The sequence below is a fragment of the Diachasmimorpha longicaudata genome, chromosome 5 (assembly GCF_034640455.1).
Source record: "Diachasmimorpha longicaudata isolate KC_UGA_2023 chromosome 5, iyDiaLong2, whole genome shotgun sequence".
Classification (NCBI taxonomy): domain Eukaryota; kingdom Metazoa; phylum Arthropoda; class Insecta; order Hymenoptera; family Braconidae; genus Diachasmimorpha; species Diachasmimorpha longicaudata.
Genome location: NC_087229.1, coordinates 2,607,253 through 2,629,159, shown reverse-complemented (window position 1 = coordinate 2,629,159; position 21,907 = coordinate 2,607,253). Strand labels below are relative to the sequence as shown.

General features: G+C 37.2%; 4 protein-coding genes across 10 annotated transcripts; 2 read left to right on the top strand and 2 right to left on the bottom strand.

Moving 5' to 3' along the window:
* The first annotated feature begins 209 nt into the window (after positions 1 to 209).
* LOC135162165 (small ribosomal subunit protein uS12m) lies at positions 210 to 7,349 on the top strand. Of its 4 annotated transcripts, none has more exons than XM_064120353.1 (6): positions 210 to 377; positions 723 to 770; positions 4,822 to 5,046; positions 5,135 to 5,300; positions 5,411 to 5,583; positions 7,139 to 7,349. In XM_064120353.1, the coding sequence occupies exons 1-4, from the start codon at positions 314 to 316 to the stop codon at positions 5,266 to 5,268; spliced, it is 471 nt and encodes a 156-aa protein (XP_063976423.1). In that variant the 5' UTR covers positions 210 to 313; the 3' UTR covers positions 5,269 to 5,300; positions 5,411 to 5,583; positions 7,139 to 7,349. The 4 variants fall into 4 exon arrangements, with proteins under 4 accessions (XP_063976423.1, XP_063976420.1, XP_063976421.1 ...); XM_064120350.1 differs by lacking the exons at positions 210 to 377; positions 723 to 770 and adding exons at positions 1,297 to 3,535; positions 3,641 to 3,893; XM_064120351.1 differs by lacking the exons at positions 210 to 377; positions 723 to 770; positions 5,411 to 5,583 and adding an exon at positions 3,758 to 3,893.
* Positions 7,350 to 9,969: 2,620 nt separating this feature from the next.
* On the bottom strand, positions 9,970 to 14,108 carry LOC135162169 (uncharacterized). 4 transcript variants are annotated; one of them, XM_064120360.1, is made up of 5 exons: positions 14,073 to 14,108; positions 10,813 to 10,902; positions 10,633 to 10,725; positions 10,271 to 10,409; positions 9,970 to 10,211 (listed from the first exon to the last, which is right to left on the bottom strand). In XM_064120360.1, the coding sequence occupies exons 3-5, from the start codon at positions 10,694 to 10,696 to the stop codon at positions 10,070 to 10,072; spliced, it is 345 nt and encodes a 114-aa protein (XP_063976430.1). In that variant the 5' UTR covers positions 10,697 to 10,725; positions 10,813 to 10,902; positions 14,073 to 14,108; the 3' UTR covers positions 9,970 to 10,069. The 4 variants fall into 4 exon arrangements, with proteins under 4 accessions (XP_063976430.1, XP_063976431.1, XP_063976429.1 ...); XM_064120361.1 differs by lacking the exon at positions 14,073 to 14,108 and adding an exon at positions 13,922 to 13,940; XM_064120359.1 differs by lacking the exon at positions 14,073 to 14,108 and adding an exon at positions 12,666 to 12,809.
* On the top strand, positions 13,006 to 21,400 carry LOC135162151 (dolichyl-diphosphooligosaccharide--protein glycosyltransferase subunit 1-like). The gene is made up of 4 exons (XM_064120326.1): positions 13,006 to 13,018; positions 13,089 to 13,215; positions 15,335 to 16,283; positions 19,736 to 21,400. Exons 3-4 carry the CDS (start codon positions 15,361 to 15,363, stop codon positions 21,024 to 21,026), a joined length of 2,214 nt encoding a protein of 737 aa, XP_063976396.1. The 5' UTR covers positions 13,006 to 13,018; positions 13,089 to 13,215; positions 15,335 to 15,360; the 3' UTR covers positions 21,027 to 21,400.
* On the bottom strand, positions 16,388 to 18,959 carry LOC135162160 (uncharacterized). Its single transcript, XM_064120343.1, has 3 exons — positions 18,460 to 18,959; positions 18,019 to 18,220; positions 16,388 to 17,774 (listed from the first exon to the last, which is right to left on the bottom strand). Exons 1-3 carry the CDS (start codon positions 18,615 to 18,617, stop codon positions 17,199 to 17,201), a joined length of 936 nt encoding a protein of 311 aa, XP_063976413.1. The 5' UTR covers positions 18,618 to 18,959; the 3' UTR covers positions 16,388 to 17,198.
* Positions 21,401 to 21,907: the final 507 nt, after the last annotated feature.

Here is a 21,907-nt window from a genome sequence, read left to right as displayed (position 1 = left end):
TATTTGTGAATTAAAAATCTATTCATCACGAACGTTTCTCAACACCAAACGAAATGAAAATCTATCAAAGTAATTATTGCTTATGTATATTTTAACATCAAAGCTCTTTGAGTAAAGGAAATTTAAAATTAGATGTATTTTTCAGAGCAATAACTTTCAAATTTCCCGCCCATTGAGACGATACCTGTATTGCCGTCAGAGTAAACTAGTACATGCCGTGCTCGCGAGTCTCCACCAGCGCAGTTCCTGTTTTGTTCACTCCAAAAAATGTAATAATATTTCTATTCTGAAAAGTGATTTAACGACATAAAAAATGAGTGTCATCGCAAGGAGCTTGATAAATATGACTCGTTCATATCTCGGGAATCCTCTACAAGGTGAACTGACTGATTAATCTAATGAGACTTCAATGTCCAATACCCTAACCTCTAAATAACCTCCACAACATTCAAAATAATAATTTTTCTTCTATCCTTAACAAATAAATTAATTTAGTTGTGTTTTTCAATGAATCTTGCAAATGTTTTCAAGGATTTTGTACCTTCATATGCCGCCCTGTTCTCAAAATTCACCAAACTTTCGTCCTTATGCAGTAATAGTCTCGTTGTCCCTACAATTTTTCGAGACACCGAATGATTTGAGTGAACTATCTGACAAATTCTCCGTCATTAGAAACTGGTGAAAATTAAACTTACGAACTTAATTTAGTTATTATGTTTCAGGGAAAATCTCCAACCTGGCAAGGTTATGCGTCAACAATACATTTGCAGGTAAATAATGTACGGGAGGCTGGGGTAAGATGAACACATTATCATAAGGAATAAAAGCGTGGATGACAGTAACGTAATTATTTTCAGAGCGAATGTCAAGTAATTGGCTCCGAAAAAAAATAATTAACGGGTTTTTGGGCTATTTACTTTTTGGGGGAATTCCATTAAGGGGTTATTCTCATGTGAACGCCTATATTTTACCACTTTTTCGGAATTTTTTTTTTTTATGCGACAACAAACTTCAATCATGTTGATTTTTCAATATATTTTTATTTGTATTTTGAAATATACGAAAAAAATTTTTTTTTTCGTTTTTTACATTTTTAACATATATTTTTTTTAAGTCAAAGTAGCCCCAACAAAAAAAGGTAGTTCACTGGTCAAGGTGATAGCGGCTGTTCATGTTGTCTGACATAAAAAAATCGAATGGATTATTATTCAGTAGATCTGTGGCTATCGTCCCTACCAAATATAATCAATTTCATTAAAAACAAAAAAAAATATCGAACTTCAAAAAAAAATCACGAAAATCTCGTTCTTTTTCGTTACAAATCGTTTAAAAAAAATATGAAGATATTGTCGAAAATAAACAATTGTGGTAGGGACGATAACTATAAATGAGTAGAAGAACATATGTAAATTTTAAAGCAATCGGTTGAATACTTTTTCTTGTAGGACCTTGACCGTTTCAGAAAATGATGATTCGAGAAAAACGCGTTTAAAGTTTAAAGCCTGGTAGACAATCGCTTACGACACGTCGGCGACTATGAGCTGTAACTTATCAAATACTATGAATTTTTCACAGCATGTTTTCAATAGGTTTTACTGTCAAAATATTAAAAAAAAAATCGATTTTTTGAAGTGCTCACATGAGAATAATCCCTTAACTAGCCTATCAATCCACTAATTGTCAAGTACTTTATTTATTTATTTACGTTTATCGAGGAGTAAAAAAACAAATCAGGGATGGAATCGTTGCCAATGAATGTCCATTTTATCCTAGCGACTCTTAATCCTTTCCGTTGTTTTTGCTGTTTTCCTATTATTTATTTCAACTTTGCGGATTTCCCGATGAAACCTCAAGATCTTGCTCCGTGAAATCCATTCCAAAACACCCTTTCAAGAATGTAAAAACTACCCGAGAAACATCGGAAGAGATTTTTAAAGGATTAGTGGAAAACGTTGACCCATTTACGTGAAATCGTGCGAAATCGCCATCTCTTTATTTACGTTCCCATCATACGTGAACGTAAAACCCTGGTCACCGTGCTCTGGTGTCTCGAGTTTCCGAAGATTGAGAGGAGAAAGGAGATACTGATCTGCTCTGAAAAATCGTGGAAAAAGGGTGACCAAGCATCGGAAAGTCCTTAAAAAGAAAAAGAAGGAAGAATGGAGGGAGTCCTGCAGTGATTCCCATCGTCCATTGATTCTTTGGTTTTCTTTTTTTTTTTCTCTTTGTTCGAAAAATGTGCGTGCAAAATACGCGTGGCCTCTCGCAAATGCGCAGCTTACCTCTTTGATCCCAGTCTTCTCAGCTTCACGGAAGAAAAGATTTTTCACTCGGGGATAAAAGAAAAACTGCGGGACAGCTTTGGTAGTGGGAACGTAGTGGTCAAATCGATGGGAAAATTGAAGGGGTGACATGTCCATTTGTGGTTGACCAGTTGTCAAACGAATATTTGGCAATTCTCGAACAATATAGGGTATTATCTTTTCTACTGTCGAAGACCAAACCTCGAAGGATTTTTTTTCAGTTATTGAAATCTAGATTTTTATTTTTTTATGTTACACAATTTAGATTGATTGATAAACTTTTGGTTTATCATTTAATCATTCCATTATGGCTTTGTCGTTCGGTGGAATGTCAATAGAATTATTTCAAAAATGTATATAAATTGAAATGTTCTGCTGGCATCTTCTCGAAGGCTTGAGGACGGAAAGAAATTATGTGCAAAATAATAATTTTGATAATTTGTTTACTTCCGATCTTCACTTCATGAACTTCATTCCTCATCCAATAATTATTTATCAGTAAATGTTAGAACCACTTCTATTTATTTCGACGCACTTCGAATGGTCTTCAAAAATTGAAAGCAGAAAAAATATTTTCTTATTATAGACCACTTTTTGTCAACCATTTCTCGAATTTTCTCCATAATATCCATCACAAAATACAAAATGGATTCGGACAAAGAGAACGTGTAATAAGAAACGTAAAAATTTTCGCAATGTAATCTTGCGGCATTGATCTCCACCGAGAAAAAGGGGTTGGCTTTTCCTACATTTAGTTGTGCACACTTGGATAATGGAGTTTCTGCTGGTCCTCATGGCTCAGTTAAGTCTGAGTTGAATCTAGGATTAGTCAGTGTAACCATTCGGGTCCCCCGGACATCTGTCGCATTGACGGACGGTGGTCAGTTGAACATCTCAAAGTGAACAACAATGCGGTCTCTGAATTTAGTCGTTCGTCATCATTCGTTGCAGGGTAGTTTAGGATAGAGGTGACGCATATTAACCAACTGAAATATTCATGAATTTAGAATTATTTGGGTCTGGAAAGAATCATCATATTGTACAGCCACCAATTTTCGCTGGATATTAAAATTCACTGAGCGATTGACACCGTGTAAATATTCGTTGGCCAGCTGCGAAGCAGAGACTCATCAAATATGTTGAAATTAGCATCTAAAAGTTCATGAAATCGATTGATACAAATGGATGATATTAAACCCCTGTTGAACCGTTTACGAAATTGAGAAAAGAAGGTAAATCGTAAAGATTTTCTTAATCCGAATCTCTTCTCCGCCCACATCTCAACCCAAGTTCACTAAAAAAAGCGCGATGCAACAAAAGAGTTGTCCACTTTTCAGGGAAATCTCGGTGACCACCAACTGTGCTGAGGGCTCTTCTCGTTCGTAACAATGTTACTTAATAAGCTTACCAACGCACCACCGAGGAAGAAGAAAGACCGGGTTTAAGAAATATCGATGGGGGGGTGGAGAGTGGGATTGTGTCTGTACGTCCTGGGAATGTCAAGCGCCCATCATATTCCATATCCTTCGCTTTCCGGACCCGTTGTTGTTGATTTGCCTGCCCAGCCTCTTCAGACTTGGGTCACCAACTGTAAGGTTATTTGCGAAAGAGTTTTCGGCTTCCCAGCATATACCGTTAACTGTCCACCTTGATCACTCTAGAGTCTAACATAACAGTTCACTGGACCTTCATTGGTGCTCATTCTCTTGTCACAAAAATTACATCAGAGAACGTAAATAGTTGCTACGATTTTCTGGAAAAATTTTTCTGTAGGGGACGATAATTTTTTCCATTTTATCGAGATCCATGTTAATCATTAAATGAGTATGAAATTATAGCCCCAGTGGGTGGCTCAGTTGATTCAATAACATTCATTTAAATTAATGGAATTGATTCGGACAAATAGTAGGTAATGAGCCTTTTATTCTAATGGAAATATTATTTTTGATATTTAATGTTCAACTCGAATAAATTGCTTTTTAAATATCCATAATTGATTCCTTGGTACTAATGCAGAGCTCATTAACGATAAATTAGATCATTGTTTAGTACGATGTTCTGTTCACGTAACAATCCATTTGAACCCAATAAAATATTCATTACATTTCATTATTATACGTCATTACGTTTTATTCCACTGGGATAGTGCATTAATTTGAAATAAATGAACTATTTATTTCACAGCATTACAGTTTTTTCGTGGTCACAGCCGCGTGAAATTTATCGGTGACAGTGACTTATAATTCCAGAGCTTGCGAAAGCTTCGATAAAAATAACACCATTTAATGCTTAATTCATATCGACTTACAGATATTATCCGTATCTCAAAAAAATCCACACCTAGAATAGGTTTCTAACGAGCGTTTCGAAATTCGTCAAGGACAGAATATTGAGTTTTCATATTTCCACTGATAACACTTGTTATCACATATCTTCCTCTAACTATAAAAATTTGAAAAATGAGTTGAACACAGATTGAAAAATTTACTCATCATATTTTTATTCCTTTTCTCTACAGGTTTCACCGAGGCAAAGAGGTTCGGCTCCTCCCTTTGGATGATGCATTTAAAAGGACCTCACGTTAAAAAGCGTCCATCAAAAAAAATATTGAACGGTCAGCCTTTTGCCAAGGGAGTGGTGATTAAGACCCTAATTAAAAAACCAAAGAAGCCGAACTCAGCAAACAGAAAGTGTGTACTTGTTAAACTGTCTTTCGGCAAGGAAAAGATCGCTTATGTGCCAGGTAACTAAAACAACTAACATCACTCAAATGCCGGCGAAAAATACATTTTCCAAGATCAAGTTTTTATCCGCACGTTTTTTGTTTTCAGGGGAAGGGCATAATCTGCAAGAGCATAATATTGTACTTTGTAGAGTAGGGAGAGTTAAGGATTGTCCTGGTGTAAAAATCAAGTGCGTTAGAGGGAAGTATGATTTACCTCATGTGGTCAAGAAAGAACGGTGAAATCTCCCATGTACTTGACGGCATTTAAATAGGTACCTCATTAAATTCTATTCGCAATAAAAAAAAAGTATAAGTAAATGACAGAACTAATTTATCTATTTTTCATTTCAATTTTGATGCCTTTGGTGATTGACTAATTCAGTTAGCGGATGAAATTATATACGTTTGGAATTGGTTTCCGTATATAATACTTGTTTCAAGAGAAATACATCTCCTTGAACTTTTTTTTCCGGCCACAGAGACTGGAATAAATTCTCATGAACTCCGAACGCAAGATGATATACGCTGAATGCGAAAATCATCAACTTGGAAGAGGTATAATCTGAATTTATTTTTAAATAAATTCGAATAAAGATGGATCGTCAGTTACCGTTATCCCCAAATAATCGGTAATTTGACATGTCAGCGTGCAGTGATGAATTCGTAGAGCGGACACGGATGGTGGAAATTCGAATTCAAATCTCTTTGACACACATTTCGCCTACACATGTAGGTGGTAAGGATAATAAAGATGAAAAAGGGGTTGGATATGAATATTGTACCGTTAGCCGGACCACGCGTCACGATGCATAATGCATTTTTCGTAGAGGCGTTTGGTTTTGAGGATGGTTAACAATGGATGGCGAAAGAGGGGCATTGGGAACGCATTGGCCCCTTCGTTTGTGCGTTATTACGGAAGGGTTGTCCCATTGGACCTTCAGCCACTCTCACATCTGCAGTAAAAATCCACCCACGCGACCACTCGATGCGTTGACCATATGACATGCTGACCAACATTCCTTTTATTTGGAAAAACTCAGGTTCTCAACCCATTCCTTTTTCAGTTTTTCCGTTATGAAGACAATTTTTTCTTTTTAATTTTATTCTTCATTATTCACGCTTTGAATCCTAAATTACTCACTTGTTATCTCAGAATATTTTCGAAAAAGAAAAAACATTCCGATAAAGTCTTGGGTTATAGAGATAGTGGAAAAATTATCTTTTAATAAAATAGAAATCAATCAATTTATTATAATTTTTTTACTCTCCATTCTGAGTTAATTTTCACATTCAAAATATCCATTTTTAATTCTAATAATCTTTCAATTATGACAGTTAAATTTTTAAATTGCATTTATTATGGTCAACAAAGGGATGTTAACAGGCTGAGAACCTCAGCATCCCTAAGCGATGACGCTACACTATTCGCCGAATGACCACGCACCCGCCAAACCTCATTTTCGTGGTCACGCTCTCGCAGAATGCAATTCAGGGAGGATTATGCTTTAGCTCGTGAAAGGCCGGTCAATGTTGTATCACCCTTCTCCACTTCCACTAAACTTTTCAAATACGTTTTCTCGATAATTTCACCGTTTTGAAAATAGGAACACGTATAGACGTATTTCGTAGAAAACTCATAATGTTCATCTACTTCCATCGACTCTAGAGTTAAACTTCCACAAATAGCTCACAAAGCTCCAGACCTGTTTTTTTGCTCAACCTCTTGGACCAATGTGGAATGGAAAAAAGGCCTCGGTTCATGAGCAATCTCATAATCTGGATACTAATTCGGTGCCTAGTTTTTCAATACTAGTTTTTAGTCCTGTAGTTATTAACGCATTTGAAGAAATTTTTTGTAGGGAAAGCCCGAGAAAAAAAATTAGGAGGAAAGTTAATCCAATGCGGCAATATAATCACGTTTTTCCTTAATCCATTGTTAAACCATTTTTCGTCCTGTCCAGTTTTACTTTTTTGCCGTAATAAAATAATTTTGAAACTTGAAGGGGGTTTCGAGTGGTGGTTAAATATTAGGTACCTCGTGTACCACAATTTTATAGCCTTTCGACTATTACGGTTTGTTGTCCTATTGAGTTTTTCGTTATTCTCGCAGGTCGGGCTTTCTGGGGACTATTAAGTGCTGGAACACAGCGCATCGGGGACCAGAAGGAAATCACCAGTTACTTTATGAGGGTTTTCCGCAACTATGAAGGCGCTTTGTAGTCATTAGCTACTGATGGAATTTTTTCGTAAATTAGCATATAAATTAACGGGACAAGTGTTCGGTTTCCTTTAAAATAAAATGTTGTGATGTGACTTGTCAATTCTGGTCAGAGATATGGTAATTTCTAAATGTTTGACCGCATAGCCTGCTGCTTTTAATGACATTCATATACTTTAGCAAATTTTGGTTCGCAGTATTTGTGAGAGCTTATTAATAGATTCTTGTCCAGATCTGAAAAGATTCTTTACTTTTTGGGTGATTCCATTTTTAGGAGGGTGGGGGTAACTGACAGGGAACAGTTGGAGGCCGGGAAAACCTGAGCGTGTGCTTGACTCAAACAAATAAGTGCTCCTCTTTTCAACTCGAACGGGTACAACTCTTTGCTCAGGAGATTAGTAATTGGACACCCATTTTTTTTTCCTTCTGGTTTAAGAGCATTTTTGGGAAAGAATAACCGTGTAACCCTTCTCCAGTGTTGGAAAATTCACAGACTGAGCCTTGGTGACAGTAAAAATCGGGTGTGCAAATAAAATTGTTGACTGGAGAAATGGTCCCGGTGATTTGGGGCAGGGCTTTGGTTTTCACTTTTTCAAAATCTATTGATTTTTAATACTTCCAAAGTGAATTACCAATGGTGAAAAATGACTGTTCATTGATCTTTCATAACAATTGTGAATAGAGACTTCAACAATTCGAAAACCCCAAACAGAAAAGGCGTGTCCACCACATGGACACCAAAGGAGACTCCAAAAAATAAAAAAGGGAAAGGCAGAGGGAAAGTGACATTTCCCGCGAGAGCACATGGGTATAAGACCCGGAAGTATGCAAAATTCTTCATCTGTTGGCAAAACTTGCCCGGTGGTCTTCCAGACATAGTCATGATAAATCGAGAACTAATTACCCTGGTGGATTGACCAACAGGCACCCGGGCTCTCTGGATCTCACTGAAAAGTCCCTGCGTGGATTCGTATTTTCTTCTTGAAACGTCTTAATGTCCCGCAGCTTTTGTTGACCATTCCCAGATCACATTCTATCCATTTTTTCTTCATAACTTGTTTTCAGCCTTTCAACGATATGAGGATGGCTAATGGTTGGACCTCCCTTGGATAACTTCCTTCTCTTTTTTTGCCCCCTGTCCCGGAAGTCAAAGACATCCTTCAACATTTTTTATTTACACTTTTATTTATCAATATCTCACTAGATTCATCACGTCAAAATTATTCTTATCATTGAGATTACTTGCTTAATCAATACTTACTTGTAACAATGATTACTTGTTTCATAATTATGGAATCTATCTGTTTGCTGAAATACGCCAGAAAATTGTTCTAAAGCTCACCTGCTTGTCGACTAGAGACACACTACAGGTCATTTATGACAGACACTTTCTCCCTACCTAACAAACACGCTTTCACAGACAATTCCCATTTAATTCCAAGTCTGTTCTCATAAATGGAAAATCCGAGCGTAATGAGTTCTAACTAATTCACCCTTGACCTGCCGCACTCAGCCTATTTCCCCAAACTATTAGATTGCGTAGAATGAAAAATTCACGGAAATCGTCCTGTACACTCGCATAACTTTCCAAAAAAGTCATTCTCGGGACTAGACTAGATCCCACAGCAACCACCTGTCACACTTTTCGCTTACTTCCGTTGAGTTTGGTTTTCTCTGACAAAAAAAAAATTGTCAATCTAGCTGACTACTCTCAGTCCTCTGCCGTAAAATAGTGTAATAAAAAGAAGATGAGGTTCTGTGTAAAGCCCACAGACGAAGACTGGGAAAGTATCAGAGTCGAATTATTATCCTGTCTTCAAATGGGGAGAAATGGGGCATCATAATATTGCCCCCCCTCTTTCGTTTCCTTGTAAATCTTCTAGTGAACTAAACAGCGTGGGATAGACCCAGATTAATGTTTTAGTTTGTTCCAACTAAATTATGTACCTATCTTTCTCCCAATGAGGGCTTTATTGTGGGTTATTTGCGGCAGGCAAGTTGGTGCATGTGTTGTAAGAAGTGCTCACATTTTACATTATTATTATTATTATTATTATTATTATTATTATTATTATTATTATTGTTATTATTATTATTATTATTATTATCATTATTATTGTTACTATTGTATGAATACATTTAATTTTACATTATTTCCATTCGAATTAACTCAACCTCATTATCACGAATTAATGACAGCCAAGTGTTTTCAAAAATTGAGAAGCAAAACCTGATAATTGAATTATAGTGATGTCTAACTGAAATTCACTGTTACTTGACTTTAAATGCATTCAGAAGTGTAATAATTTTTTATACTCTTACGTCTTTACGATCCTGACCGCCAAAAGTATTGACATTGTCTGTAATATTTGACATAAGAGTAGAAAGTAATGGTGACCAAAAGAATTTATGAGCTGTTGTTTTCACGCGGTAAATGATGTTGGTTATTGAACGCCTCGATCATTACGGAGGCCGTAACACTTGGATTATTATGTTTGAATGTATCGTAATTATTGAATGACATTAGTGTAATCACGTGGCCCAGCAGTGTCGTTAATAACCTTACGTAATGGTCATTAGTTGAATTATTACCTAATTCCTTTGATATTCATCGAGTAGAAGTAAACAATTTTCAGAAAGTATTTTATAGTTGGATAGAGATATTGAGATATATCAGAAAATATTTATCGATTTTTCTATTCGATAATGGAAGATAAAAGGGATTCAGGACAACACGCAACTTGCGTAAATCACTTTATTAAAATGGATAATGTGTAAATTTCATGTAACACATGGTATCCGATTATTTCTTTCTGATCTCAGCTAATCAATTGTGCATGGCAGATTGTGTTGAACGTGATACTCCGTGCAAGGAACACGATTGGATTTAATACCAAGTCGATGGCGATTGTTATTATCAATCGTTAATATTGATGCCGATACGGTAACATGACCAGACGCATCCCTGAAAAATGTATTTTCAATTATTTATTAAATTTCGTAGCTGAAACCAAGTAAACTTACAGACAGGAACATAGCCTGGTGCCCTCGTCCCAGGATCCAGTCATTACTTCTTCTGAATATTGGGAACATGCCTTGACACAACGGCTTCTTTCCATATTCATTTGCCAGCCGATAGGATGACGGTTCACAGATGGTAGACCTGCGAAATAAAATGGATTTTTAATTAACTTTTGGCCAGAAGAATCGAGAAATGAATTTGTTTAAAAATTGATGAATGTGAGCAGAAGAAATTCTACAGAAAGTATCCGAAGGGAGAATCCTAACGAATATTTTTTATTCCACATTCTAGTAAAATCAGATAATAAAATCTAAAATAAAATTTTTTTTAAATTGAAAAGAAATTTTAAAAATGTTATCTTCACCTTGATTTCCGTGGGCGAAACAGAATGTGATAACGAGGAGAACCATGAAATTCGGCAGCTCCATGTTGCTTCAGTCTTTACTGTGCGACTTTTCTATGAAGTGAGAACCGTTATATAGATCTTTCGCAGCTGTTTTTGGGTGATTAATTTTAGTAATGTACGCACTCGCAAAACTATTACCTTAAATAGATGATTTATTGAAAACTTTAATAGCCGATGGTATGAATCATCATCAGAGTACGAGGTGCGAACATGATATACACGTCTGCGCTGTAAAGAATATACCTCAGGTGAAGACTAATTACAAATGAATAACGCAAATAGAGAATATCAATGAATGGATGAAATGAAATCATTATCAGAGCCTTTGTCATTGTTTCATGCAGTAAACAATATCTACGTCATTCACAGGGCCAATATTTCTATTGTTGGTGGTAATATTCCACACCTTCATAAGTGATTATATTAACAAAAATTCTAGGAGTATTTTAACTAAAAAGTTCAAGACATTGATATTATGTTAGTGGATATGTATTATTATATTTACTATTTATCGAAAAACATCATCATGTTTCAGATGTTATTTAACAATATTCTTAACATATCACTTCATGTCACTTTCACTTGACGCAATCATCTTTAGAAAATCTATGTATTCATATATTTCTCACTATTTCCTTGTCAAATGGAATTTGAAAATTTTTCTAGAATATTCGTCAAAGTTTTTTTGAATGAGTCCTTCGGGAATTGACACATCCAACTCCCATTTACATCTGAAGGAGTGAAATTGCAAATCCACCGTAGAACATTTGTTCCCGTTATTTCTGACCCTTTCATGTGGGCATAGGCATCCATAGGCAGGTGGGGGTGTGGAAACACGCGTGGATGAATGTTCCCGTCTCACTACGCCACTCTCTGTCACACGCATAACACGGTCAGAAATCGTAAAAACCTGGTGTTATAACGGGTTGGATTGTGCACCATTCAAATGTGGGTTATGTGGCCAAAAGAGCAAAAATTTGTATACATGGGAAAAAGGGGGCCCGGGAACCCTTGAATGCCAGGGTGCCGAAAAATCGTTTGAATAAGACACCACGGGAAATTTCTATGTGAAAAAGGGAGTATAAAGGCGGAAAAATAACGGAAGATGTCGTCCCTTTTAGCGGAGGCTGTGGTGCACGTCGAAGAGCAAATTTGGTGTGATTATTATGGGCCCGAACGACATAATAAGACATCTAAGAATTGACAAAAAAGAAGCTTTCTGAGTCGTCAATTTATCTTGTGATTTTCCCATGTGAATTTCAACCCCAGAATTGAAATAATGAAGAGGAAGCGGGTTCATCGTATGAACGGATGGATTGAAAGAAATAGTTTAAAATTTCTTGCTGTTATAAACGATTGTAAAAATTATTATTTGGGATTTTATTTCAGTGGTGGGATATCAAAAAGTTTGAACAAGAAGACAAAGTTCCCTGCAACTGTCCAAATACTTTGAACCTTGGACGGACATCATGAGAAATTACCCAATCGTACGGTAATTGTGTTGTGTTTGGCCAGAAAAATTACCATACCAGCCAGCAAAATTGATCAACTGCTTGGTAAAACTTTGGTAGCCATTTAAGGAAAATGGTCTAACAGTCATGTAATTTTTCTGACAATGGTAATGGTTAGATAATGTCTACTAAGAAGTCGCCAAATTTGGCTAGGGGTATGGCCATTGTCCAGAAATGGTTTGGTAGTTTCTGCTGAATTTTTCTGTCCGCGAATGACCCACATTCAGCATCATTTTGAAAACCCAAAAGTAAATAATATTCAACTTACAGCAGTACAACCGGATCCCAGAGGTGAAAATTGAATATCCTAAACCCTTTCGGCCAGGCCGTAACCCACCTCCTCACCTTTTCATATGGGAAGTACCCAATAAATAACGGATTCACCAAAACAATTCTATTGAACTCAATGTTCACGAGTTGTTAAAATATTTGAGGATTGAATAGCTATTGGCTGAAGAGGTCGGCAATTCAATTACTCACCCAAATCCCAGGCAACTAGCCCCCCTTGGAGTTAACTCTCTTAACCCTTTCCTCCCTAAACGTTGAATTTCGTAAATTTCACTCGCCCAGGTAATTTACGACTGCCTTTACGCAAATTGTGTGACTGTGCACTAAAGAGGAGCATGCGGCCGATGTTGAACACTGTGAAACAAATGCTTACGTCGTCCTAAGGCCCAAACGACCCAGGAAACAATGGTGGCTTTGAAATATTGCAGAAGTACGTCCAAGAAGGCTGTTTGGTTCATCGTATGAACCAAAGGGGGTCGAGGTGGCAGTGAACAGAGGCGGAGGAAACATCTCTGCACAAGCGCTTTGAAATCATCAATCAAGAGGTACGTTCGGCTACCGAAGATTCTCTTAACTCTTTGAGCCCAACCTGCTAGTACCTTTACCTTGTTGCAGGACCGTCTCTTAGGCCAAAGGGCAAGGGATTTAGGCCAACTAACTAGATTTCGGGAAATCCCGTGTCTTACCTGTCTACCTGACATTAATTCCCTGTCGATTTGTGAGGACCCCGATAATGCTGAAGGTCAATATAAATTTAACACTGTTATCTTCCTTAAATATTCTTATGTTTTAACGCAGAAAATTATGCTTGATCATGTCATCAAATTGTACGTTGGAATTCTCTGATAACTTTTTTTAAATTCATTTATAATCGACATCATCTAAATCACATTTTGCAACGTATGGTTATTTTCCTATATCACGCTCTCATGGATAACTGATGGAAATTGGTTGATCGTTATGAAACCTATTTTTTTTCTGATAGAAGTGTTTAGTTTCTTCCTAAGAATATTGTCTCAATAATGTAAGGAAATATTTTACGATCATCGAGTTTTACCACTGAAAAATAAACTAAATTGTTTTACAGCTGTTTTATAAAATATTGAGAAGAGTGCACGGAAATGGATGGAGCGACGGTTTGTCGAAAAAATGTGTCTGTTAGCCAATGTTTTTTTTTGCATAGTTTGCCCTTTTTGAAAATGTTGTAAAAGCTTGGGAAAGGATCGGTCGATTACAGTTTCCAGAAGTACCTGGATTAGCGAAAAAATGTAATAGCACAGATTAGGAATTTTCGGTGGTGAAAGCTATAAAACCATCCTCGGAAATTGCCTTTGTAAATTATTGACAGCTTTCCCTTCAATCCCCAGAGTTTGATATCTCCCATTATATTCGTTTATTTTGCAATAATTGATTTCGTTATCAACTTGCATAATGGTGATTTTACTGACACTATGGGCATGATTCTCATTAAATTTGTTTCACACAATTTGATCAGCCAATTTGATGATTGGACAAAATGGACAAATCTATCACGTGGAGATGTCAAACTAAAAATGCTTGGATATCGTCAGTACAACATGAAGCGTAGATTATATCTACCGGTGTTGATGTTACAATCTCGGAAATACAGTGATATACACCGAAGAATGTCCGTTGGAATGTCTCTTCTAGGTAAACCCCGTAAACAACTTTTCGTTAAATTTTCATTTCAATGTAGACGCGTGCCAAACCCCCACTTTCAGTATCCAATGGGTCAAGCTGTGCTCCTCCCCACTCAAGAATTTGTTACCCTCACTCTCATCAATTTTTAGGGACCACTACCAAGAGTCCCTCCTATCCCCATTGTTCTCATAAGGGTTGTGCAGTATATAAGCTTTGGAACCACCCCCTTCTCGTCAGACGTCGTTCCAAAGTTGTTCAACCTTTAGGTCTTCCTGTGTTACTTCCGTGCCCCTGAAAGAAAATCGCCCTGATTCGGTGTATGCTATTCGCTGGGAGGTCTTATCTACCCAGAATTTGTGGTTTATTACGGTGACTAATACGTGAATCAATACTGGAATTATTCAAACGGTAATTGTTTTCTCAATTTAACCGAGAATCAAGTGTTTTTAACTTTATTGTTTTGTTTTTTGTTTTTAACTTTTCGTATTGCGTTGATAATTATGCAACTGTTCCGAGAGTTGGTACTTTGTGGTGACAATATTGGATGAAATTGTGTACCCAAAATTGTTGAATTTTCAAGTTTTAATACAGAAAAATCTGTAAAATAAATATTTCCTGACCCAAGATAATATTTGCTTTCAAGTGCCAAATGAGGAGTAACTAATGAGTGTTTTAAAAAATGTGTTCTTTACGAGCCCAAGTAATGTTATATCCAATACTGGTGCCTCGGTATTCGAATCTTTCGTAGATATTTTGTTGTGAAAACCGTCGTCTCGGATGAACGATAAACCTTTTGATTGAAACATTTTCGTGTTAAATTTAACACAGTTATTCACATTCGTAACTTTGAAAATTGAATGAAATAATTATTGGCCTTGACAATTAGTTTTGGCACATTTAACTAGGGATCTTGTTGACCCAAATAAGACTTAAGAACGTGACAGTTTTTCTCGCAGTGTGATTACTTTGATTTGACCGATTCAAGTTTGAATATTGACTAAATACTTCAAAATTACGAATACTAGAGGATCATGATGATAATGTAATCAATGGTGCCCGCATTATGACTCCTAATTAGTGCTATGATAAAGAAATAATGATGATCAATGCACGCAAGCCTTTTCGTGGATCAAAAAAACAAAACCATGTAGTCTAAATTAACGGAGCAAAATCTAATCGAATGACTTCAAATTCATTAGTTTTCAGAAATAGTATTGGCTCACCAATGACCATGGATTTGCCTAATCAGCCTCACCTCGCCGACCGCGCGCTGGATTTCACGAAACCAGCGAAGAAGGATGCGGAGTCTCCGATTCTAGATCTGTCCTGCAGAAAAGATCATTCACCCCAACGTATCTCCTACACCTTGAGTCCAGCATCCTCGGAGCCTGATTTGATCTCCCCCTCCAGCGAATCGCACACATCAGAGTCTTCCCATCACCGATTGGCGTTCAAGGACGAGCAAAAGAATGGATTTGAAGGCCGAACATTCATGGTAACACCTCCTTCAGAGACAGACTCGCCGAAGAAACTAAAGTACGAGCTCACTTATCCTCCTCAATTAGCTCCAACGAGTTCTGAAATGGCGCATCGTTATCCATTGATACCAATGAATCTGCCAATGCCAGTAGCGGTTTCTCCAGTGCTGCCTGCCCTCCTTGCTAGTCAGAGTGGAGAAGCTGTAAAGCACATTCAACTGCCCATTTTGAGCCCTAACACACCATCGTCGAATCAAGAGGTCTCGACTCCTCTCGTCTCCCCAGACTCGAAGAAAGCACCAAGGCCATTTAAAGCTTATCCAAAAGACCCTCTCGCTCTCACAATGGGTCCGGAGATCATCTACGATCAGAACTCCAACGATGCTTACTCAGAATTTCGAAAGAGAATGCTGGACTCGGTCAGGAAAACGAACGAGGGTACCAATATCAAAATGAGGAGGGTCACTAAAAGCCCCAGTTTGCCTACCAGCACGATGAGTATTTTGGATGATAAAGATGCTGCTTACTGGGAGAGGAGGAGAAAAAACAATGAAGCCGCCAAAAGATCCAGGGATGCGCGGAGGGCGAAGGAAGACGAAATTGCTATTCGTGCTGCCTTCCTCGAACAAGAGAACATGAAATTAAAATATGAACTGGTGGCCTTGAGGAATGAAACGGCCAAGCTTAGGTGTATGATCTACTCAAATTAATTCCAATGGACCCTTGAGTTTTTTATGAAAGACAGAGTGACAACAAAATTTCTAGATAGTTCCGTTCTTTTTTTTTTTATGAAAAGTCAATTTTTTCAAGTCGAGAACGTAGGAGTTGAAAGAAACCTTGTACCTTGATCGATCTGGATGAAACGAAAAATGAGCTTACCTGAAGCTTACTTCAGATTATAATATATTTTGAGAATATTGAAAAAATTGCTGGGATTCAAAAAATGCTTTTGGAATGCTTTCGGGTTTTTTTCCATATTCGCTCGACCAAAATTTCAATCAGTTTGTGGAACTTTCGTAGGATTGAAAATCCTTCATCAATAATTTGCAAGTATTTTTTGGGTCCTTTTCAACCGTTCACCTACCGGGTCGGTATCTCATGCCGAGGCCGAAGATGTCTCTAAATGTGGTATTCACATTTTCATGATTTTTTCAGAAAAAGAAAAGTAGAGGGAGAGAGATACAGACTAGACTATACAACAATAGCTTTATTCAAAGTATACTTAGTTATACACTTGATTTTAAAAATATAGACTCAGTATGTAGAGCGAATGCAGAGTTGAATCTCAGGAATCGTCAATAATAAGACAAAACTTTACATGTAAATATTTTTTAACGCGATAATTAGGATGTAAGAAGAGTGAATGTTTTTGTAAAATTGTCCCATACACATATAGAAATTGTTGCAATATTTAAGATATTTATACTGTAGATAATGGGTTTTTTTAAGTAAAATGGTGTGAATTTATTCAATTATACACAAAAACTTAAACGTGATTGGCTAATTTTTCTGTCCTATAAGTAATGAAAAAATAATTTATCTTTTTACAGATCTCATGTTGAGAAATAGGGGAAGCATCATTTTCTCATATATTTTGTTGTTCCATTGGATACTGAGGTAGCGCCTCAGCTAAATCCATCATGTTGTCAGTTTCCAAAACTTCTTTTTCCATTTTCATATTTTCCGTGAGAAGTTTCGAATAGGAAAGTGCTTTTTTGTGCATCAGTTGCCGAGGAATGAATGCGAGAGCTGCTGAAGAACGTTGCACTCCCATATTTGAATTTTCAATAACTAAAGGAGGTAAATTGGTGCTCTCTGAGGCTTTCGAAACCACATTTTGACAATTTGGAACAAACATTCTAGATTTTTGATTTTTATTAATATTTAATTTAGGTTTTGTGAGAATTTTAGAGGTTTTTTTTGGTGGATCAACGTCCATCGTATCAACAGGTGCTTCATCTCGCATTTCTATATTTTTTATTCCTCCTCTTGTCTTTTCATTTACTTTCTTTGGTCGGCCTTTCTCCTTTCTTTCTGACTTCTGCTTCAATGATTCATCGTATCGATAATTCCTGGGGAATTTGTGGATTTTAATGCTGTGGTTTCTTCTCTCGGTGGGTGAGGAGAATTTTTCGGGACAGTCCGACACGAAACATTGGTACTAGAAAGGAAAAAACCACTTTGCATTGGAATGCAGGATGATTAGATCTGAAAATTGGCAATGCTTGTCGAAAACGCAAAATGTTACGGCAATTGTTATTGTGATGACGGAAGGCAGGGCGCATTACAACTATTTTCTGCCTATTGAACCTTTTCGAGAGAGCAATTATCAAAAATTTACAAGATTTTTCCCAAATAGTTTCTAGATGACTTCAGTACTGAACCTACGATTAACACAATCTCACCATTGGTTTTTTTTCGGCTAATACTTGGAAGAAACTGTCGTGTGTCTCTTGAATATGTATATCTAGCAATCTCTCAGTGGGGCGAATTTTCCTACATTCTATACACGTGAAACTGTGGCAACCATTGTAGTGCATCTCGAATTCCACTAGTGTTTTGAAGGTTGATGCACAGCCTGGAGCATTGCACGAGAATTCCTTCATCCTACAAAAGAGAAAATCCATAGAAAATGCAGAAGGGCTGTGAGAGCGAATAACAAATAAGTAAAAAGCAAGTCAGGTCCTATGACAGACATGAAAAAGCTAAGGAAATGGCTAGTATTTTATAAAAGATAAATAGACATTGTTAAAGAACGTGCAACGTTTGTATCAGGAAAAAATTTGTTCTTATGAAATATTCTGTTCACATGAACCACAGAATACTTCAAATCGTTATTTGCTTACTCTGGATGGCACAATTCCTCTTCATCAGCATGATACACCCCCAGTGATGTGAAAACATCAAACGTTTCGTAAGTTTTTACAAAAAATGTGTCATTCACGGGCCTAACTCCAACTCCTACTTGTCTCAAGATGCAATCCAGGTGCTCCGATATTTGCATCTTAAGAAAAACTTTATGAACAACGTCGACTGCTCAAAATTAGAAGAAAATCGAGAGAACGTCCTTTACATATTTTAACGGCTATTCATATTTGTTTGTATTAGCATGATTTTATACAGCATTGTAACCCTCTTCGGAAAAGGATGGCACTACTGGTCATAAAAAAACTAGAGTGGGGAAATTTTTCCCCTAAATATTTCCTTCCCATCCGCCACCCGTAAAATATAAGCACATCTCCGTGAAAAATCTGTTTTCGTAATAAAGAAAAATGTTTTATTTGCATTCATTCCACCACTATCACTGCCCATCAACAGTCCCCGTTCCGGTTCCTCCAACTTAAACCACCCATAGTCCCCATAGTGATATTTCGATTGTATCTAGTAACTTTGCCAAAATTTGGTGGAGTTTCCAGACCTGCATGTGTGAAAGTGTATGAGCAGCGGCCACGTCTTTGCGTGACGTCACATTCATATTAGCCTGTCCTACGATTCCAACCGCTATAAACCCTAACTAGCCGGCAGTCTTCGCCGACCACCAAAATACTGAGCGATTAAAAGCTCAAAAAGTGCGTGAAAATTCGGAAAAATGTTTCGAACCAAGGCCTCATTGATCTCCCTAGTGCTCTGCGTGTTTTTGCGGTCTGTGACAATAATACTCGCTTTGGAAGAGCTGAATACAGACGTTACCCTCAAGAATGTTGACAGAACCATAGACCTTCAATCGCATTTAACCAAGATAACAACGAAAATTGTCGTGGAGAACTCAGGTAAATCACCGATAAAGCATTTCTACTTTGGAATCGAATCTCACAAACGATCAGGATTGAGCTATATCTCAGCTCATACCAGGGACGCGAGCAGGAGTGAGCTAGTTATATCAGAGACAAAAGTTCGCGGCCACGAGGAACAAAATCTTTACAAGATTGAGCTTAAAGACGCCATTCAGCCAGGTAGGACAACTCCCGTGGAAATTGAAACTGTCTCAACTCATGAGTTGGATCCGTATCCCAAACAAATAACCCAGAAAGAGAAACAATTGGTGAGATACACTGGGAATGTCAACGTCTGGTCACCCTACACCGTGCAGAGACAAACCACCAACGTTGTTTTGCCATCGGGAAATCTCGAGAGCTTCACCAAGATCAAACCATTTTCAATGAGTGATACTACAATCAGTTATGGTCCCTTCGAGAAGCGTTTACCCTACACTCAAGAAGAATTCTCTGTACATTTCGAAAACAATAACAAATTTTTGACGGTGACGAGGTTGGAAAGGGTTTTGGAACTCTCTCATTGGGGTAATATCGCTGTTGAGGAGACAATTGATCTACTTCATACTGGTGCTCTACTGAAGGGAGCATTCTCCAGGTACGAATACTCCAGGGAATCTAAGTCAGGACAATCGAGCATCCAAAGTTTCGATACTATCCTACCTGCAGCTGCCTCTGATATTTATTACAGAGACGAAATCGGAAATATTTCTACTTCTCACACTAGAGTGAAGAAAGACTCTGTCGATGTTAGTTTGAGACCAAGATTTCCATTGTTTGGAGGATGGAAGACCCACTACACCATTGGCTACAATGTACCCAGTTATGAGTATCTTTTCCAGAATGGAGAGGAATTTGTTCTAAAAATGAGGGTCCTCGATCATGTTTTTGATGATATGGTCGTGGATGAGTTGGTCCTGAAGATTATTTTGCCAGAGGGATCGCACAATCTGGAATTGTCATTACCTTACGCTGCCACAAGACTACCTATTTCACTCCATTATTCTTATTTGGATACCTTTGGACGTCCTGTAATTTCTGTAACGAAAAGAAATCTCGTGGAGCACCACATTCAGGATTTTAAATTGAAATACAACTTCCCAAGGATTCTGATGCTGCAGGAGCCTCTCCTCGTCGCGATGGCTCTTTATTTGTTGTTTTTACTGGTAATAATTTATGTGAGACTCGATTTTTCGATTGATAAGGACGAAGCTTCAGAGAGCAGGCTGAGGATTGCTGGGCAGTGTGAAAAAATTCTCGCAGCTCAGGATAAACGAGTTACTTCTTATAATGAGCTCGATGAGCAGTTGGTTTATTTAAAGGCAAATAAGGACACTGCGGCATTTCTTTCTGCTATGAAGGCCATTAATCAGGAGTATAAAAATGCCACCAATATTGTTAATGAACTGGCACAGAAGCTGAAGAGTGATTCGGCTGAGGTTTATGAAAGGATTCAAGATCTCCAAAAAAGTGATAAACAACTCAAGGAATATTATAATCAACAGCAGGCACTTTACGTAGATAAACTGGTTCCTGGGAAAATAAGTCGTCAGCAGTTCGTTGATGCTGAGGGTATCATCACCAGGAAAAAGGAGGAATGTGTTGAGAAAATTAATGCTGTTGTTAAGTCTTTGCATTGAACAATTCCAAGAGAGATTGGAGAAGAGGAGATGAGGCAGGGGAACATTATTATTGAATTTGAGTGGAAAATAGTTGTTAGAGAAACCATGTAGGGAGAGAGAAGATGAAATGAATTTAAATATTGTTCTGCATTACTCTGTCTCTCTCAGTATTAGAGGAATTATTTGTGCAAATGAAAAAATCACCAAATTCTTTTTCATGTCTGACATTTTATACAAAAAAAGTTTCTCTATTATTTCCAAAACATTCTTTCCAGAATAGTCGTAAAATAATCTTTAAGAATATACTATAATTTTACGGCTTCAGAAAACATTGTTCTGATTGCTCAGTCACTCCGATTCAATAATTTGTAATAAATCATAAATTTCTACTAGCCATGGTCTTTATTTTCTTTCTAAAAAAATCTGAAAATTTTACTCTTTCACTCATTAAAAAATCCCTTATTCTTTCAATTTATATATTGCAGGTTTCCTTGGATGTTTATTTCAGAATTATTTGTGTTAATCATGGTTTGAAGATATTTTTTCAAATCCTATCAGTAAAAACTGCCATTATTCTAGTCTGGCTCTCATCAACAATATCAGAAATTTTGGGATGTTCTTTGAGAAATCAAAATTATCGTGGGACATCATCTTCCTATTTATTTACTCGATTTGGCAGTAAAATTCAGTCAAGTATTGGGTACCACTCTTTTCAGACAATCATTGGCATAATTGATTGAATACAATTTGAATTTCTCGTATCCCCCAAAATTATGGCCGCCATTTTGTCTATTCAGGGCGCATTCACAACGAAAATAATTTTCTTCACCATCCGACAGAGTTACTAGCGACGCCGTCTTACGAAAGTAATATCTAAATGCCTCGTGAAAAGAATTTTA

What these genes read in the sequence shown, in the direction of transcription:
- LOC135162151 (XM_064120326.1), top strand. Translation starts at nt 15,361, where the DNA reads ATGACCATGGATTTGCCTAATCAGCCTCACCTCGCCGACCGCGCGCTG. An exon ending in GAACTGGTGGCCTTGAGGAA is followed by an intron (nt 16,284 to 19,735) that starts TGAAACGGCCAA and finishes TTTGCCATCGGG; the next exon opens with AAATCTCGAGAGCTTCACCA.
- LOC135162165 (XM_064120350.1), top strand. Translation starts at nt 3,758, where the DNA reads ATGGGGGGGTGGAGAGTGGGATTGTGTCTGTACGTCCTGGGAATGTCA. An exon ending in TCAGACTTGGGTCACCAACT is followed by an intron (nt 3,894 to 4,821) that starts GTAAGGTTATTT and finishes TTTTCTCTACAG; the next exon opens with GTTTCACCGAGGCAAAGAGG. An exon ending in AAAGATCGCTTATGTGCCAG is followed by an intron (nt 5,047 to 5,134) that starts GTAACTAAAACA and finishes TTTTGTTTTCAG; the next exon opens with GGGAAGGGCATAATCTGCAA.
- LOC135162160 (XM_064120343.1), bottom strand. Translation starts at nt 18,617, where the DNA reads ATGCAAATATCGGAGCACCTGGATTGCATCTTGAGACAAGTAGGAGTT. An exon ending in GAGGAATTGTGCCATCCAGA is followed by an intron (nt 18,221 to 18,459) that starts GTAAGCAAATAA and finishes TCTCTTTTGTAG; the next exon opens with GATGAAGGAATTCTCGTGCA. An exon ending in TAGCCGAAAAAAAACCAATG is followed by an intron (nt 17,775 to 18,018) that starts GTGAGATTGTGT and finishes TTTCCTTTCTAG; the next exon opens with TACCAATGTTTCGTGTCGGA.
- LOC135162169 (XM_064120360.1), bottom strand. Translation starts at nt 10,696, where the DNA reads ATGGAGCTGCCGAATTTCATGGTTCTCCTCGTTATCACATTCTGTTTC. An exon ending in TTTCGCCCACGGAAATCAAG is followed by an intron (nt 10,410 to 10,632) that starts GTGAAGATAACA and finishes TTTATTTCGCAG; the next exon opens with GTCTACCATCTGTGAACCGT. An exon ending in ACCAGGCTATGTTCCTGTCT is followed by an intron (nt 10,212 to 10,270) that starts GTAAGTTTACTT and finishes TACATTTTTCAG; the next exon opens with GGATGCGTCTGGTCATGTTA.